We start from the raw sequence: 16549 nt of genomic DNA, 5'->3' as shown, positions 1-16549 counted from the left end.
TTTGGAAACACTGATGAAATCAAGCTGAGTTCACATAGCAACTTTTTTTTTAATCTTTTCCTGCCACACCTGGTAGGTAGTATTCAGGGGACCACATAGTGCAGGGGTGGAACCAGGGGTTCACAGCTTACAAGGCATGAGTTCCAGCCCAGTAAGCGCCCCCACACACACTCCCTGGTGATCACTTTTTATTTTGTTTTTGGGGCCACACCCAGCGTTGTTTAAAGTTTACTCCTGGCTCTGCACTCAGGGATTATTCCTGATAAAGGTACTGTGGTACCAGGAGCTGAACCCAGGACTAGTGATCGCTTTCAACCAGACTCTATGCAGCCCAGAATTAGGACTTTTCTCTATTAAGGACAGCACAGCTAATTTCTCATTGGAAGTCTGCTTGGTTGGTTGGTTTTTTTTTCTTTTTGGGTCACACTCAGCGATGCACAGGGGTTACTCCTGGCTTTGCACTCAGGAATTACTCCTGGCGGTGCTCAGGGGACCATATGGGATGCTGGGAATCAAACCCGGGTCGACTGTGTGCAAGGCAAATGCCTCACCCACTGTTCTATCACTCCAGACCCTTCTTTTTTCTTGTTTTTTTTTCTTTTTGGGTCACACCGGGCGATACACAGGGGTTACTCCTGGCTTTGCACTCAGGAATTACTCCTGGCAGTGCTCAGGGGACCACATGGGATGTCTCATTGGAAGTCTGGAGACCAGAGAGTTAAGCACAAGGGGCTTTCCTTGCAAGCAGCCAACCTGGGTTCCATACCCAGAACCACATATGGTCCCCTGAGCCCCACCAGGAGCGTTCCCTGAGCACAGAACTACAAATAAGCCCAAACCAAAACAAACGAAAACAGAATGCCAAGGCCTTTACCCACCTCTGTGAAATAGGGAGGATTAAGCTGTAAAGGTTAAGGAGAGTTTGCTCAGTCACTCAAAGCAAGGAGAGCCTGGGTGGGGAGCAGGCAAGCCTGAGGTTTGGGGGACAAGTTGAGCCAGGTGTGAATCACAGATCAATAAACCCCAGGAAAACTAGCCTGAGCACCCTATTCCCACTGTTCATTTTCTTTGCCCATCCCCTTAGCCGACTTGTGAGGAGCCAATTCTGCTGATTAGGTTGTATGATTTTTCCGGTTTGGGGGTCACACTCAGCAGTGCTCAGGGCTTAATAGGAAACGACTCTGGAGAATGTTTATCTTGATATGTGAACAAGCATTTGACTCACCCACTGAATTCACTCATGTATTCCCAAAGGGAGGAAAAATGACCCAGAATGAAATGCTTTGAAAAGACTGAGAACTGGACCAGAGAGATAGTGCCGGGTGTAAGGCACTTGGCATGCATGCTGCCTACCCCCCATGCAATAGCCTGAGCATCAAGGGGTGTGGTCCCCAACCCTCACACCACCACCCCCCTCCAAAGGCTGAGAACAAGTGGAGATGAAAGTGCAGTGGTGGAAGGGTTCTTGGCACGCGTGAACCCACCCTGGCTTCTACTATCACTGGCACACATGAGTGCATGAGTGTGCTAATATGCACACACACAGAGAGAGAGAGAGAGAGAGAGAGCCAGAGTCACTGCTTAATTACAGTACACCAGGACACCAGGAAACCCTTCTGGTGATAAAACTCAAAACTTTGAGAAATCTTCCAACTTCAATCCCCCCAAGTAGAAACATCAAACAATTTTCTTTCCTTTTCCTTTTTTTTTTTTCAAAGTCACAGCATCACTTCAACCCACGTTGGAATGGGAACCACAGAGGAGTGTGTGCGGAGAAAAGCAACAGTTTTAAAAGGGATAAAAACATGAGATGGCATGTAAGTTTTTATACAAATTTGAATTCTCTTGCAAAGAGAACAAAGCTTGAGAGAGGACACATCGTAGGCGGCCACACAGTTTCCAAATAGTAGCTTCTGGGGAATTATGGGGTGCATGGAAGACAGAAAGCCCCTGTAGCAACACCGTGCACGGACTCAGCCTGGGCGCATCGCAGCCCTGAGCGGCCGCGTTCCCAGTTGCTATACAGACACCTTGGCCCAAAATAGAAAAGAGCGTTGCTGACTAATCCCCCAAAGAAGTAAATGCAGAAAAGCCCTCCCGTCATCTGGAGAGCTGTGGCGTATTTATTGGGAGCTGGGGGGCTGAGGTGGGGGGACGGGGCCGGGAATTCTTCTTCCGTGGGCCCAATATTTGTGCCCACAATTTACCCACTCCACCAACTCTGGGAATTTCCAGTTGTTCACGGCCCTTTGCGCTTGCCGAACAATGTTGTTGTTGTTGTTATAAACGAGGGGCTCCAGGACCTTGCAGTTTGCATTTTCGAACATTTCCTCAATAAGCACCCCTAAGGTTCAGGGACCTGACCCAAATAAGGGTGGCAGGCAGGACCCCCAGAACACAGAAAAAGTACGTTTTTCTTTTCTTCCCTAAAGTACGGAGAGGGTTTTCCACCCCCCGACCCCCGCTCTAAAACGGAAAGTTGAAAAGAAAATAATAAAAATGCAAACCACTTTCTGCGCACCCCCCCCCAGCCCAGAAGTCCCGGGCGCGCGGGGCCCCGGGGCGCCCGCTAGACGCCCCCCTCCTCGGCCTCGCTGCAGGGCGAAGGCGCCGAGGAGGTCTTGGACTCGCCGTCGCTGTTGCACTCGGCCCGGCACGGCGGCCCGGCGCCGTCCAGCAGCTCCTGCAGGTGCTTGATGTAGCCGATGGCGGCGCGCAGCGTCTCCACCTTGCTGAGCCGCCGCTCGGCCAGCTCCCGGGGCAGGTGCTCCCGCAGGCGCGCGTAGCCCTCGTTGACGCAGCGCACCCGCTGCCGCTCGCGCTCGTTGCGCTTGCGGAGGAAGGCGGGCTCGAAGGCGCCCTCCAGCGGCAGCGGCAGGTAAGGCCGCCGCGGGGCGGCTCCGGCCGGCGTCCGCTCCCCGGCCGCCGAGTCCAGGCGCCAGGAGGAGACCCTGCAGGGGTCCCGCCGCGGCAGGCGCGGCAGCGTCCCCCCGGGCATCCCCAGCGCCGCGGGGCGGAGGTGGTAGGGCCAGCTCAGCAGCGCGCCGGCTTTGCGTCTCTCCATCCTCGGCCGGCGGGTGTTGCGAGCGACGCGCGGCGGAGGTCTAAGCTCGCGGGCGGAGAGGCGGGCCCATGCGGGCTGCGCGCGGGCGCGGCGGGGCTGACCTCGGGACGGGGGTCCCGCTCTCCCACCCGCCCCCCGGCAGGCGTCAAGGAAACTCGGCAAACATCCCTTGCTGCATGGCACACGCTCCAATCTTGGCTTGCCTTCTCTCTGTTTTCAATCCGGAGCAGACGGAGCTGATCGCCCACCAGTGGGACTCTCCAAATCCAAAGCGCTTGGAATCCTTGGCGCTTATTTCAAAATAGTGGTAACAGTAGCAGCAGCAGCAGTGACCCTAGGGCTCCTCTCGGCCGCCTCGCCTGCAGAGACGGGCGCACACGCCAGTCGCCGGGGGAAGTGCAGGCACGGGCTCCTGCGCTCCCGGGCTCCGGGCGCAAACGCGTCCCCGTCCCGGTCCCCGCCGAGCCCCTCCCGGGAAGCAGCCCCCCCCTCGGCAGCGGCTCAGGGAAAGTGGACCCCAGGCTTTCTCCCGGAGAAACCTCCACTTGCCTGCTCTCTGCGGTTTCCGCCGTCCGGGGCTAATGGAAAGAGCTCGGAGATTGTTTGCAAACGAACACTTGCTCTTTCATTTCGGAGGAGGTGGAGACAAGCGCGCATCAAAGGGAAGCTGCTCCCTGCGGTTACAAGATGTGTCAAGTCAAGGACGACCCCAGGGGAGGCTTGCGGGGCGGGGGTGTGTGGGGGGGTGTTTCTTCTCCCAAAGCAAACCTAGAAAAAGAAAAAGAAAGGAAGAAATAAGGAAAAGGAAAAAATAAAAGAAAAGTAGAAACAGCGAACTTTACATTTTTTCCTTCTTTGGGAAGGAAAATGGACTTTCGCGGGCTAGGGCAGCGTCCACTTACTCTGCTCCGATTCTGCTGAATCGGTCAGTGCTTTGTGTGTTCCACCTTTTTTTTTTTTGAAAAAAAAAAAAAGAGTACACATCAAAAGACAGAGCAGGAACAAACACTTTGGCCAGAGTTCTTTCTCCCGGTGCTTACTGTAAACACAGCTTCCCGACTTTTGCTAATCCCACTCAGGATGTAAGGACATCATCTTTCCAGAGTGCAGAGTGTAGTTCCATCGTGTGTGTGTGTGTGTATGTGTGTGTGTGTGTGTGACAGAGAGAGAGAGAGAGAGAGAGAGAGAGAGAGAGAGAGAGAGAGAGAGAGAGAGGGCTAGAGAGATATGCAATTTATTTTTCTCCCTTGGGGGCAGGAAAGCAACATTTGAAAGGTGGAGAGCCCCGATTCTAAGGGGAAAGGATGCCGGCTTTGAAGACTTGTCTTCTTAACCCACAACCCAAAAATGAATAATTAATCCATCCATGTTGTTGAAGGGCTTTGAAGATGAAAGTGCCATTAAAAATCCCAACTGCACTGGTTAATGTCAGAGAATGTGTTATCACCCCGAAAATCAGATTCCTGTTCAGCAAACCAGCACATTAAAGGCAGCTTCTACTTGAAACATCCAACTTAAAAACAAGAGGAAGAAAAAGCCCCTACATTCATGATGAGACTTTCTGCCTCGGACTCCTTGGCGGCCAGGAGTGGTCTTGACATGCGGTTTCTCTCTCCCTGTTTACTCTGATGTTCAGCCTGAAGCAACTGAAAAAACTCTTCCATCCAGGCAAATGAAATAGAAATAATTATTCCTCATGGGGGTGCAGCGGGCGTTTACCTTGCATGAGATTTACCTGGGTTCAATCCCCGGCTTTCCACACAGGCCTCTGAGCCCCACCAGGAGTGACCCCTGAGCACAGAGCCAGGAGTAAGTCCTGAGCACGGTTGGATGTGGCCCAAAGATCAAAATATATGACTGTAATTTTAGAAACCGTAGAAAGTCATCCAGACAAATAGTTATAAGGCTGGCGCAATAGCACAGCAGGTAGGGCGTTTACCTTGCACGCAGCTGACCTGGGTTTGATCCCCAGCATCCTATATGGTTCCCTGAATACTGCCAGGGGTAATTCCTGAGTGCAGAGCCAGAAGTAACCCCTGTGCATCCCCGGGTGTGACCCAAAAAGCAAAGCAAAAAAAAAAATAAAATAAAATAGTTATAGTACAGCGAGCAAGGATCTTGCCTTGCACATGGTTGACTCAGGTTTGATCTCTACACCCCATACGGCCCCCTGAGGACTGTCAGGAGTGAGTGCAGAGCCAGGAGTAACCCCTGAACATGTCACGTGTGGTCCCCACACCAATAAAGAAAGAAAGAAACAGTTACAGGTCTGGAGAGATCACTCAGAGGGTGAGCACTCAGAGGGTGAGCACTCGCTCTGCAGTGGGGAGCTCAATGCCTAAGGCAAGAGGAAGCCTTGATCGCAGCTGGGGTCGAAGCCCTGAACACAGCTGGGTCTGACCCCCCCCCCCCTCAACAAATCCCAGTTGTGACTCTATAAATCTCCATGCCTCCGCTTTGAAATCGAACTCAGGGCCAGGTGACGATAGAGTGGTTAGGGCACTTGCCTTGCATGTTGCTGACTGGGGTTCGATCCCCGGCATCCCATATGATTCCCCCCTCCCACCTTCCCCACTCCTACCTTCCCAGTCCTGCCAAGAGTGATTCCTGAGTGCAGAGCCAGGAATAACCCCTGAGCATTTCTGGGTGAAAAAAAATATATATATATATATGTATATATATATAAACCAATCAATTAATTAATGAAACTTGAACTCTATGATGTAGGTAAATGGGCTAAGAAGGCCTCCATGACAAACGACCTTCTGTGACCTTCGTTATCTGCTCATCTGAAATCTGATGAGGACAGAATGTGGATGATGTGGTTCCTGAGTGGGAAGGCACTGACGGGCAAGTTGCTTCTGGATGGCAAAACTTTCAAGGGGTGGCAGGGGGTGGGGAGAATAGCTGCGGGCCCCTGTGAGCAGGGAGAAGGCATGAGCGGGGATCACCCGGGTCTCTGGCCTGTGGTGTCCATGCAGGGACCCCTGAGAGAAAGAGCGTTCAAGGTGGCCTGCCTTGTCCCCTCGGATCCTGAGACAAGAGCCGCTGTGTGGCCAGCGGGCAGAGCCAGAAGGACGGCTGGGGGAGACGGCCTGTGGCCCTCCGGCCCGGGCTGGGCTGGCATTCCCGAGGGAAACCCTTCCACGTGAACTTCACAGCAGGTCTAGAGGCATAGAGACCCAAAACGGGGCCTTCAACCACCTCTGAATGTCAGGGTTTCCTAACGCCTCAGGGTGCCCAGGCAGTGGCCCACATGCTAAGGCCAGGAGGGGGCGCTGGAGCCGCAGAGAGAAGGACTAGTGTGGGCTGGAGGAGTAGCACAGTCTGCAGGGCACATAAATGCTGAAACAAAAGGTAATTGGGTAGCAGTGGGGGCTGGGGAGATAGTACACTTGCCTGGCACCTGGCCAACCCAGGCTCGATCCCTGACCTCCCTTACGGTCACCCAAGCATCACTGTATCACTATATCACTGTCATTCCATTGTTCATCAGTTTGCTCTAGCGGGCGCCAGTAACGTCTCCATTCATCCCTGTCGCATGCTGGTGTAGCCCAAAGGCATACTGGGGGCTCTTTCAGGGTTAAGGGAATGAGGACCATCATTGTTACTGTCTTTGGCATATTGAGTACAACATGGAAGCTTGCCAGGCTCTGCAGTGCAGGCTGATATTCTCAGTAGCTTGCCAGGCTCTTCAAGAGGGATGGAGGCTTTTGGGGCGGCCTTTAATCGCTTTTACAGGTGTTCCAAGTCAGGCATATATATATATATATATATATATATATATATGTATATATATGTATGTATGTATTTTCCCTCTGTGATTCATTGCCTACTGTCTGAACCCCATCAAATATGGTGTGGTAATTATGGAAAATGAGTAGGGGGTGTCTTATGATGTGTCCAGGAATATGTTCACTCATCCGTGAGGCTCGGCCCGAGCATTTGGAAAGCAGCCTAGAGCATGGTGGTGGTTGGGTTGTGGAGGTCAGCTGCCAGGGCTGGGTCCCTTGGGGCGGGGAGGGCTCTTACCCCTTACCCATCCCGCTCTGGGGTGCCCCGAGTGAAAATAGCCTGGCGCAGAGTCCGGTGGCATGGTTATGGGGGCCTCATTTTATGCTCCCTTCCAGGAGAAGAAGCCGTGAGTTCTGGACAGTGGCCAATGAGGAGATTATCTGGCGCTGGCAGGAGGTGGCTTAGGAGCATGACCCCTGGGTCACCGGAGACTGGGGGAAGTAGGCAGAGGATCTCTGCTCCTGGGTCCAATTGAGCCCAGAGTCTAAGGTCACAAAGTTCCGCATTACCTGGGTCCTGTGGGACTTTACTCATGTGTGAGGCTCGGACCCAAGCATGTGGAAAGCGGCCTGGAGCATGGCGATGATTGAATTGTGGAGGTCAGCTGCTGGGGCTGGGTCCCTCGGGGAGGGGAGGGCTCTCACCCACCCCTCTCGGACACCCAAGCATCACCAGGCGTAATTCCTGAGTACAGGAGAGCCAGGAGTAAAGTCCTGAGCATCACTGGGTGTGGCCCAAAAACTCATTAAAAATATTTTGTTTGCCATCACGGATGGCATTACAGAAGACCATTAGTCATGTTCTTATCTTTACTTTTTTTCTTTTGATTTTGGGGCCACTCTTGGCTTTGTTCAGGAATCACTCCTCGAAGACTCAGGGGACCATATGGGGTGCGGGGATCGAACCCAGGCATGCAAGGCAAGCCCTACCCATTGTACTATTGTGCAGCCCTTGTTCTTATCTTTTCTTCTTAAATTTCCATTCTCCTTCAATAGCAAAGATCAGTCCTTGGGGTGTTATCCTAGACCCACTGAATTTTTTTTTGCTTATTTTTTTCTTTTTGGGTCACACCCAAGGATGCACAGGGGTTTCTCCTGGCTCATGCACTGAAGAATCACTCCTGGCGGTGCTCGGGGGACCATATGGGATGCTGGGAATCGAACCCGGGTCGGCTGCGTGCAAGGCAAACGCCCTACCCGCTGTGCTATCGCTCCAGCTCCAACCCACTGAATTTTTACCTCTTAAAATATCTGAAATGGGGTCAGAGAGCTAGTACGAAGATTTAGGCCCTTCCCTTGCATTTGGCCAGCTCCCATTCAAGCCCTCGGCACTGCATGTGCTCCCTGAGGACTGGCAGGGGTCCCTCCTGAGCACAGAGTCAGAGATGTGGCCCCCAAGCACCAGCAGGTGTGTGGCCCCAAGAGCAAATAAATAAATGTCTCAGTTAGGGCTGGAGAAATAGTACAGAGGTTAAAGTTCCTGCTTTGCACACGGCTGACTCCAGCTGGGTCCCCTGAGCACTGCCAGGAGTGAGCCCTGAGCACAGAGCCAGGAGGAAGCTCTGAGCATAGCCAGACATGGCCTGCTGTCCCCTGCAAATCTCCAAAATAGATCAGAACAATATATGTTTAATTAACTATGTCGAAATTAACTAGGTCGGAAATTCATTCTAAAGCCACTCACATGTAGGAGGTCAGAGGTCATCCATGCAAATAAATTGTCAATAGAATGAAACTCCCAGTTTAATACTATCACTTGTATCACTTGTCATCCCGTTGATCTTCAATTTGCTCGAGCGGGCGCCAGTAACACCTCCATTTGTCCCTGTCGCGTGCTAGTCTGTCTGACCAACGAGATGGTCAGGCTTCTTCATCAAAACCCTGAACGAACGGTTTGAGGCTCTTCCTGTTCCTGGAGCGAGCAGATATCATTGGGTTTAATACTATAGCTCCGTTATTTGCTGGGCATGAATGAAAGCCACATTTGTTATTCTGTGCCTTAGAATAACTGGCATGGCTCAGAGGCTATTCCCAGCTTGGGGCTTGGTTGTTGTTCTCCGCAGTGCTCAGGGTTGATGTGGGGCCAGAGATGGGTCAAACCCGGGACTCCTGCCTTCGGAGCTCTTTGAACTGTGTTCTGCTACCCTTAAGCCACCCAGCCCTTACAGGTTGACATTCAAAGGTAGCACACCAAAATTTTCTTTGGCTAAACTCTACAAACTAGTCTCCTCCAATTTATTGCTTCTTTCAGTCTTTTAATTTTTATTTTTTGGAGGGGCACATGTGACGGTGCTGAGGTATCACTCCTAGCTCTGTAGTTAGGGATCATGCCTGCCTCCTGCGGGGGGGGGAGGCATATGAATTTGAATCTTTGTCACAGACACAGCTGCCCGCAAGGTAAGTGCCTTAACTATTATGCTGTTTGTCCAACTCACTCTGCTCAATCTTTTTATGTTGAGGGTAGGGTGTAACACACCTGTTGATGCTCAGGGCTTACTCCTGCATCTACTCTCCAGGATCACTCCTAGAGGACCCTATGGGATGCCAGCCATTGAACCTGAGTTGGCCACATGCAAGGCAAGTGCCAACCCACTGCACTATCTCTTTGGCCCTCTCTGCTTAGTCAAACCTAGAAGGGTTTTATCCCAGAACTTGATTCAAGTCAGGGTCCCTCAGCACTGCAGCCCGGGCAATCAGCCATGGATATTAGATTAGTTCCTTCAACTTAGTTCAACATCATGGTTTTATTTTATTTTATTATTATTTTTTATTTTTGGATCACACTCAGCGATGCTCACAGGTTACTCCTGGCTCTGCACTCAGGAATTACTCCTGGCGGTGCTTGGGGGACCATATGGGATGCTGGGGATTGAACTAAGGTCAACCGTGTACAAGCAAATGCCCTACCCGCTGTACTATCGCTCTGGCCCCTTATTTTATTTTTTGTCTGTTTGGGGGCCATGCCTGATGATTCTCAGGGCTTACTGCTGACTCTGTTCACAAGGATCACTCCTGGTGGTGCTCAAGGGACCATAGGGATGACACAAATTGAACCTGGGTTGTCCTTGTGCAAGGCAAGTGCCCTAGCTGCTATGCTCTCTCTCCAGCACCAACACTCCTGTTTGAAAGTCCAAAGAGACAACAAGAACACACTATTATTGAAGCTATTGCCCCAACATCCAGTCTGTCTGAAAAAGAAATAATTGAAAAGCCATGAGGCACATTAAACAAAGCATTCAGAACATTAGCCCAAGAGAAATAATGTTTTAACTACTAGCACCTTTCTGTTGTGATAGCTTGTTGGAAATCAATGTAGTAGTTTTCCAAGATCAGAGCAGGGCATGCCTGGTACTCAGGAGACAGAGAAGTGGCCTGCTCAGATCTGCAGTCAAGTAAACCAATTATTTATTTATTTTCTGGACCACACCTAGTGATGCTCAGTGGGCGAGCCTGGCAGTACTCGGGGGGATGCTATGAGGCCAGGGATTGAACCACTGAGCCAGCATTGTCATATGCAAGGCAGGCGCCTTACCACCAATAAGTAAACTATTGAGACCCCCAAGACTCAAAAGTTTAAATATTAATCATCTATTTAAGGGCCAGGATTGAACATTTTTGCCTTTCATGGGCGAGGCTCGGGGTTAAATTCCTAGCACCGCAGAACCATAAAACAATGAGCAGAATTTCATAGAGGCTCCTGCGGCATGGGGGTCCTAGTGAACAATTTCTTTCTCTGAGCTTAGTCCTTGTATCAGCAGTGTCTTTCCTTTCTTTTTTCCCTTTTTCTTTCTTACTTTCTTATTATTTTTGGGGGGAGGAATCACACCCAGCAATGCTCAGGGGTTACTCCTGACTCTGCTTTCACGGTTTTACTCCTGGAGGTGCTCCCGGAAGCATAAGGAGTACTGGGGAGAGAATCTGGGTTGGCCGGGTGCAAGGCAAATGTCTTACCTGCTATATATCGCTTTGACCCCTTTCTTTATTAAGGAGGAGCAATCCACTAAGTAGATAATACTGTGTTTTATGTATTCATTAATTATATTCTTGAGCCTGGAAGCGATGATTTCTTTCTTTCTTTCTTTCTTTCTTTCTTTCTTTCTTTCTTTCTTTCTTTCTTTCTTTCTTTCTTCCTTCCTTCCTTCCTTCCTTTTCTTTCCTTACTCCTTTCCTTCTTTCCTTCCTTCCTTCCTTCCTTCCTTCCTTCCTTCCTTCCTTCCTTCCTTCCTTCCTTCCTTCCTTCCTTCCTTCCTTCCTTTCTTGCTTCCTTCCTTCCTTCTTTCCTTCTCTCCTTCCTTCCTTTTGATTTAGGGGCCACAAATGAAAATTCTCAGATGTTACTCCTGGCTCTGTACTCAGAAATTACTCTAGGTGGGCTGGGGGATACCAGGGGTCAAATCCGGGTCAGCCGCATGCAAGGCAAAGGCCCTACCTGCTGTACTATCTCTCTGCTCCCACTGATGAGGCACTTTTCAAGTCCTCAAGCAACCACCTGGGCTGGTGGCTGCCATCCTGAATGCACAATTCTGCTCACCGCCCTCCTTGCCGTTCCACAAACATGCCCAGCATTCTCCTGCCTTTGCACTTGCCTTACCTTTGGACTGAAACACTTCCACAGGGATCACTCCCTCTCTTCCTTATGCTCAAAGGTCACCTTCCAGTGATGCCTTCTCTGTTTATTTAAAACTGCAGTCCTGGAGCAGGAGAGATAGTCCAGCAGTGAGGGCACTTGCCTTGCACACAGCCTACCTGGGTTCAAACTTTGGCTTCCCATATGGTCCCCCAAGGCAGCCAAGAATGATTCCTGGGTGCAGAGGCAGGAGTAAGACCTGAGCACCAGTGGGTGTGGCCCCCTCCAAAACACCCCCAACAAACCTGCAGTCCTGGCCCAGAGAGACACGACAGTGGGTAGGACACTTGCCTTGCATGAGACCAAGCTGGAGTCAATCCCCGGCACTCCATACGGTACCCTTAGCCCCTTCAGGAGTGATCCCTGAGCACAGCGCCAGGAGTAAGCCCTGGGAACTGCCGGTGTGGCTCTCCCCACAAAACATCCAAGTAAATAATGAAAGAAGTAAAACTGCAGTCCTGTCCTGAGGACTCTCTTCCCCGCCACATTCTTCTTATCGTGGGTCTTTCTCTCTGGAATATCAGACACACGATCTAACTCTCCTCCCTGCCCTCCCCCAGTGTGGGCTCTGGAGGACCTGGTGTCCTGGGGCTTCCTGGCCTCTCCCGGTGTCCAGAGCCCTGCCTGGGACGGCGCAGACACTCACACATCTCAGCCCAGCCAACACCCACCTCCCCGCCTCTCTGCTCCTAAGAAACAGAATTCGGGACGGTGAGTTACCGCCGGGTCAGGGTTCTGGAGGAGAACCCCAAGAATGCCCAAGAACAGGCTTCCCCACACAGAGAATCAGCTGCCCAGACCTTCCTGAGGTGAGGGCAGGACATGAGGGCAGACCCGGAAGCCGCAGCATCAGTGAACTGACGGGCGGCCTAACCGTGACCTTAATTCACTCACTACCCGCCTCATCTGTACTGCCAGGAGATAACGTTTAAAGGTCATTTGCTCCCTGGCTCTGCCTTCGCCACCCAGAGAAACTGTTAATGACTGTCATCTGGTGTGTCTTATGGACAGTTATCTCTCAGCTCCACCCCTGATCACCACCTTCCATCCTATCTATCTTTCTAATAACGGGTTCTAAAAGAGCAGTTACTCTCTTTTCTTCTGCTTGCTTGATGGACCGGTAATCCTCCCATGTTTTCCTTGTCTTAGTGGCATCCAGGTGTGTTCCTTTTTGGGCAGTGCATACACAGTGATGCTCAGGGGTTACTCCTGGCTCTGCACTCAGGAATCTCTCCTGGAGGTACTTGGGGGGTGGGGGCATATGAGATGCCTGGGATCAAACCCAGACAGCATGTACAAGGTAACCCCCTACCTTCTGTACCATTTCTCTGCCCACCTCAAGTGTTCTTAAAGTGAAAGGTCACCCTAAACAAGGTCCTTTGGTGACCTTGAACACTCATTTTGCTATATGTCTTCAAGTAGATAATTTTGAAACGACTGATGAAAATAATAAATGCGATTTTCTGCAACATGAATGGATCTGGAGAGTATCATGCTGAGTGAGGTTAGTCAGGAGAGAGACAGATACAGAATGGTCTCTCTCATATTTATGATATAAAGTGACATAGTAGAGGAGTAACAAATGCCCAAAGGTAACAGAAACTGAGAGCTGGTCCTCAACAAGAAGCTAATCAGGGTGGGGAGTAGGGGAGGGGAGGAGGGGTGAGATACCCGGACAATGGTAGCAAGAAGTGGACGATGATAGAGGATGTACTTCTGGAATGTTTTATGAATCAAACCCTACAAATAACAGTTTTTATAAACTATGGTGTCTAAAATAAATTTTTCTAAAATTTTCTGGGGGTGTGTCTCAGAAGGAAGGAGTCTTGGATTCCTTGGGAGAGGGAGAGGCACTCAGCTGATGGGTATGGAGCTTGAATCATGTGCACAACAGACCATTATAAATATTAATAGCATTGTAGAATCTCTATTAAAAAAAATTTTTTTTTGCTTTTTGGGTCACACCCGGCAATGCACAGGGGTTACTCCTGGCAGTGCTCAGGGGACCATATGGGATGCTGGGAATTGAACCCGGGTCGGCCACATGCAAGGCAAATGCCCTACCTGCTGTGCTATCACTCCAGCCCCTCTATTAAAATTTTTTTAAAGGGGCTGGAGTGATAGGACAGCGGGTAGGGCGTTTGCCTTGCACGCGGCCGACCCGGGTTCGATTCCCAGCATCCCATATGGTCCCCTGAGCACCGCCAGGGATAATTCCTGAGTGCAGAGCCAGGAGTAACCCCTGTGCAGAGCCAGGTGTGACCCAAAAAAAGCAAAAAAAAAATTTTTTTAAATATGTTGCAGGCTGGAGTGATAGCTCATTGGGCTGGAGCACATGTTTTCTATGTGGGAGGTCTGAGTGCGGTGCCCTGAGAATTACCAGGACTGACCCCAAGCCAGGAGTCACCCATCCACTGCTGGGTATGTGGCCCCCAAAAGCAAACAAATAATATTCAAGCCGTAACTCACTTATGCCCATTTGACTTACATTCGTTCACCAACCAATTTTCGAGTCCCTAATTGCACCAGGTATTGTGTTAAACTTAAATGAGATAGACTAAACTTGAATAAGAATTGGCCACCCCCGACTCCCAAACTAAGAATGCTGTTGGGCCTGAGTGGTAGTACCGTGGGTGGGCACTGACCTTACACAGGGCTGACCAAGCACCCAATATGGTCTCCTGAGCTCATCAAAGAGTGGCCCCTGAGCACTGCTGGGTGTTGCCCTAAACAAAACAAAACAACGATGCTGCAAGAACACACAGGAAATGGGATTAAGATGCTTCGATTTTGTGGGACTCTGGCATTTTAAAATAGATTTTTTTAAGGGGTGGGGGTATCTTTTGTGTGAGGGGCCAAAAACCTGCAGTGATCAGGGGCTACTTCTTGGTGTTTTTCTCTGGGATGGCTCTAGATGGTGCTGGGGATGAAATCTATTTATTTTTATTTTTATTTTTATTTTTTTGGTTTTGGGGTCACACCTGGCAATGCACAGGGGTCACTCCTGGCTCTGCACTCAGGAATCACCCCTGGCGGTGCTCAGGGGACCATATGGGATGCTGGGATTTGAACCCGGGTCGGCCGCGTGCAAGGCAAACGCCCTACCTGCTATGCTATCACTCCAGCCCCTGGGGATGAAATCTAGACTTCCAGAGTGCAAAGTATGTGCACATCGGAGTCCTCACTAGCTTCAGGGCCCAGTGTGTAAGGGGCATTTAACTGGCTGTCACTTCACTTGTGACAGGATGATGCTCTTGACACAGATTTCTTTGTCCTGAACAAGAGAGCAAAACCAATGTACCACTGTGAGCTGCCCACGGGTCTCTTCTCTCTCTCCTCTCTCTCTCTCTCTCTCTCTCTCTCTCTCTCTCTCTCTCTCTCTCTCTCCTCTCTCTCCTCTCTCCTCTCACCTCTCTCTCCTCTCTCTGTCTCTCTGTCTCTCTGTCTCTGTCTCTCTCTCCTCTCTCCTCTCACCTCTCTCTCCTCTCTCTGTCTCTCTGTCTCTCTGTCTCTGTCTCTCTCTGTCTCTCTCTCTCTCTCTCTCTCAACAGCTGATCTACACCACACCCAGCTCTGCTCTAACAACTACTGTTGTCCCTCCATGTCTGGCCCAAGATTCCTCATTTCCATCGAGTTCAGGACTTCAACAAGCTTTTGAAAGTCTCTTTTTCTTTTCCTTCCCCCCCCTCCCTTAGTACAGTATATAGGGAGCTTGCCTTGCATGCAGGGGGCTGGGGTTTGATTCCTGGCACCCCACACGGTTCCCAGAACCCCTCCAATTGAAATCCTGAGCCCAGAACCAGGAATACCACCAGGTGTGGCCCCCCCAAACAAAACTCAAAACAAATAAATAAATAATACCATAATGCCTCTCCCCCCCCCATACACACACACCTGCATACACACACCACACACCTGGTGATGTTGAGAGATCATTCTTGGCCGGGGCTTCGGGATGATAAGCTGAGGATTGAACCTGGGTTGCCCTACCCATTATATTATTTCTCCACCCCCTACATTTATTTTTTACAGCATATCTACTTTTGTTACACTAGCTCCTGACAGGGACAAATGGAGACGTTACTGGTGCCCACTAGAGCAAATCAAAGATCAACGAGTGATACAAGTGATCTACTTTTGTATATCTTATGCTTGAGATGTAACTTGACAAATCTTTTCTGAAGGACAGGAGGGATTCTTGGGTCTCTGCCATTTTTCTGGAGTAAGAAAGTTTCCCATGGGCAGCATTCATGTGACGGAGATCGTTTTCCTTTAAAACCTACAGCTTGGTAGGGGCTGGAGAGAAAGTACAGTGAATGGGGTGCTTGCCTTGAGTTCATCCCCGGCATCCCTCCCATACGGTCCTCAGGGTACCACCAGGAGTCACTCCTGAACTCAGAGCCAGGAGTAGCCCCTGAACATCAAGGGGTGTGGCACCAAAACCAAACCAAACCTGCAGCTCGGCAGTGTGCATGGAGGGAACAAAGGGGAAGAAAATTTGTGCAGAATTCAATTTACGGAAGCTATGGAAGAATCAAGTTATGGAAAACAGGCTAGCAGTTTTCAGATGTCAGCAATCTTTAAGATGGAAAATACTAGCGCTGGGGCTGGAGGGATAGCACAGTGGGTAAGGCGTTTGCCTTGCATGCAGCCGGCTAGAATTTGATCCGAGGCATCCCATGTGGTCCCCGGAGCCCGTCAGGAGTAATTCCTGAGTACTGCCTGGTGTGGGAACTCTGACACCGACAACAATTTTGCTATTGATCATTTAATAATGTCATATAATACAAAATATTAATTACACACATATATTTATGTATATATTTATATTATTACACATAAATGATATCTACTTAAATACATGGGAGTGCACTTCATATTTACCTATATTTATATGTACATAAATGATATCTACATATATGTATCATAGATTTATGGAGTGTATATTTACGTATATCTATAAACATAAACATATATGTATCATGTATCTGTGGGGTGTATGTGTATAAATATTTAGACATATCATAAATATGCCTGCAACATATTTTTAAAATTTTTTCAATT

General features: G+C 50.0%; 1 protein-coding gene across 1 annotated transcript; it reads right to left on the bottom strand.

Annotated features, from left to right (window-relative positions):
• Positions 1–1756: 1756 nt before the first annotated feature.
• On the bottom strand, positions 1757–3399 carry ASCL4 (achaete-scute family bHLH transcription factor 4). Its single transcript, XM_055118523.1, has one exon. It carries the CDS (start codon positions 3062–3064, stop codon positions 2570–2572), a length of 495 nt encoding a protein of 164 aa, XP_054974498.1. The 5' UTR covers positions 3065–3399; the 3' UTR covers positions 1757–2569.
• Positions 3400–16549: the final 13150 nt, after the last annotated feature.

The sequence above is a fragment of the Sorex araneus genome, chromosome 10 (assembly GCF_027595985.1).
Source record: "Sorex araneus isolate mSorAra2 chromosome 10, mSorAra2.pri, whole genome shotgun sequence".
Lineage (NCBI taxonomy): Eukaryota > Metazoa > Chordata > Mammalia > Eulipotyphla > Soricidae > Sorex > Sorex araneus.
Note: the sequence above shows the minus strand (reverse complement) of the source record. Positions and strands in the feature narration are given on the sequence as shown.

What these genes read in the sequence shown, in the direction of transcription:
- ASCL4 (XM_055118523.1), bottom strand. Translation starts at nt 3,064, where the DNA reads ATGGAGAGACGCAAAGCCGGCGCGCTGCTGAGCTGGCCCTACCACCTC.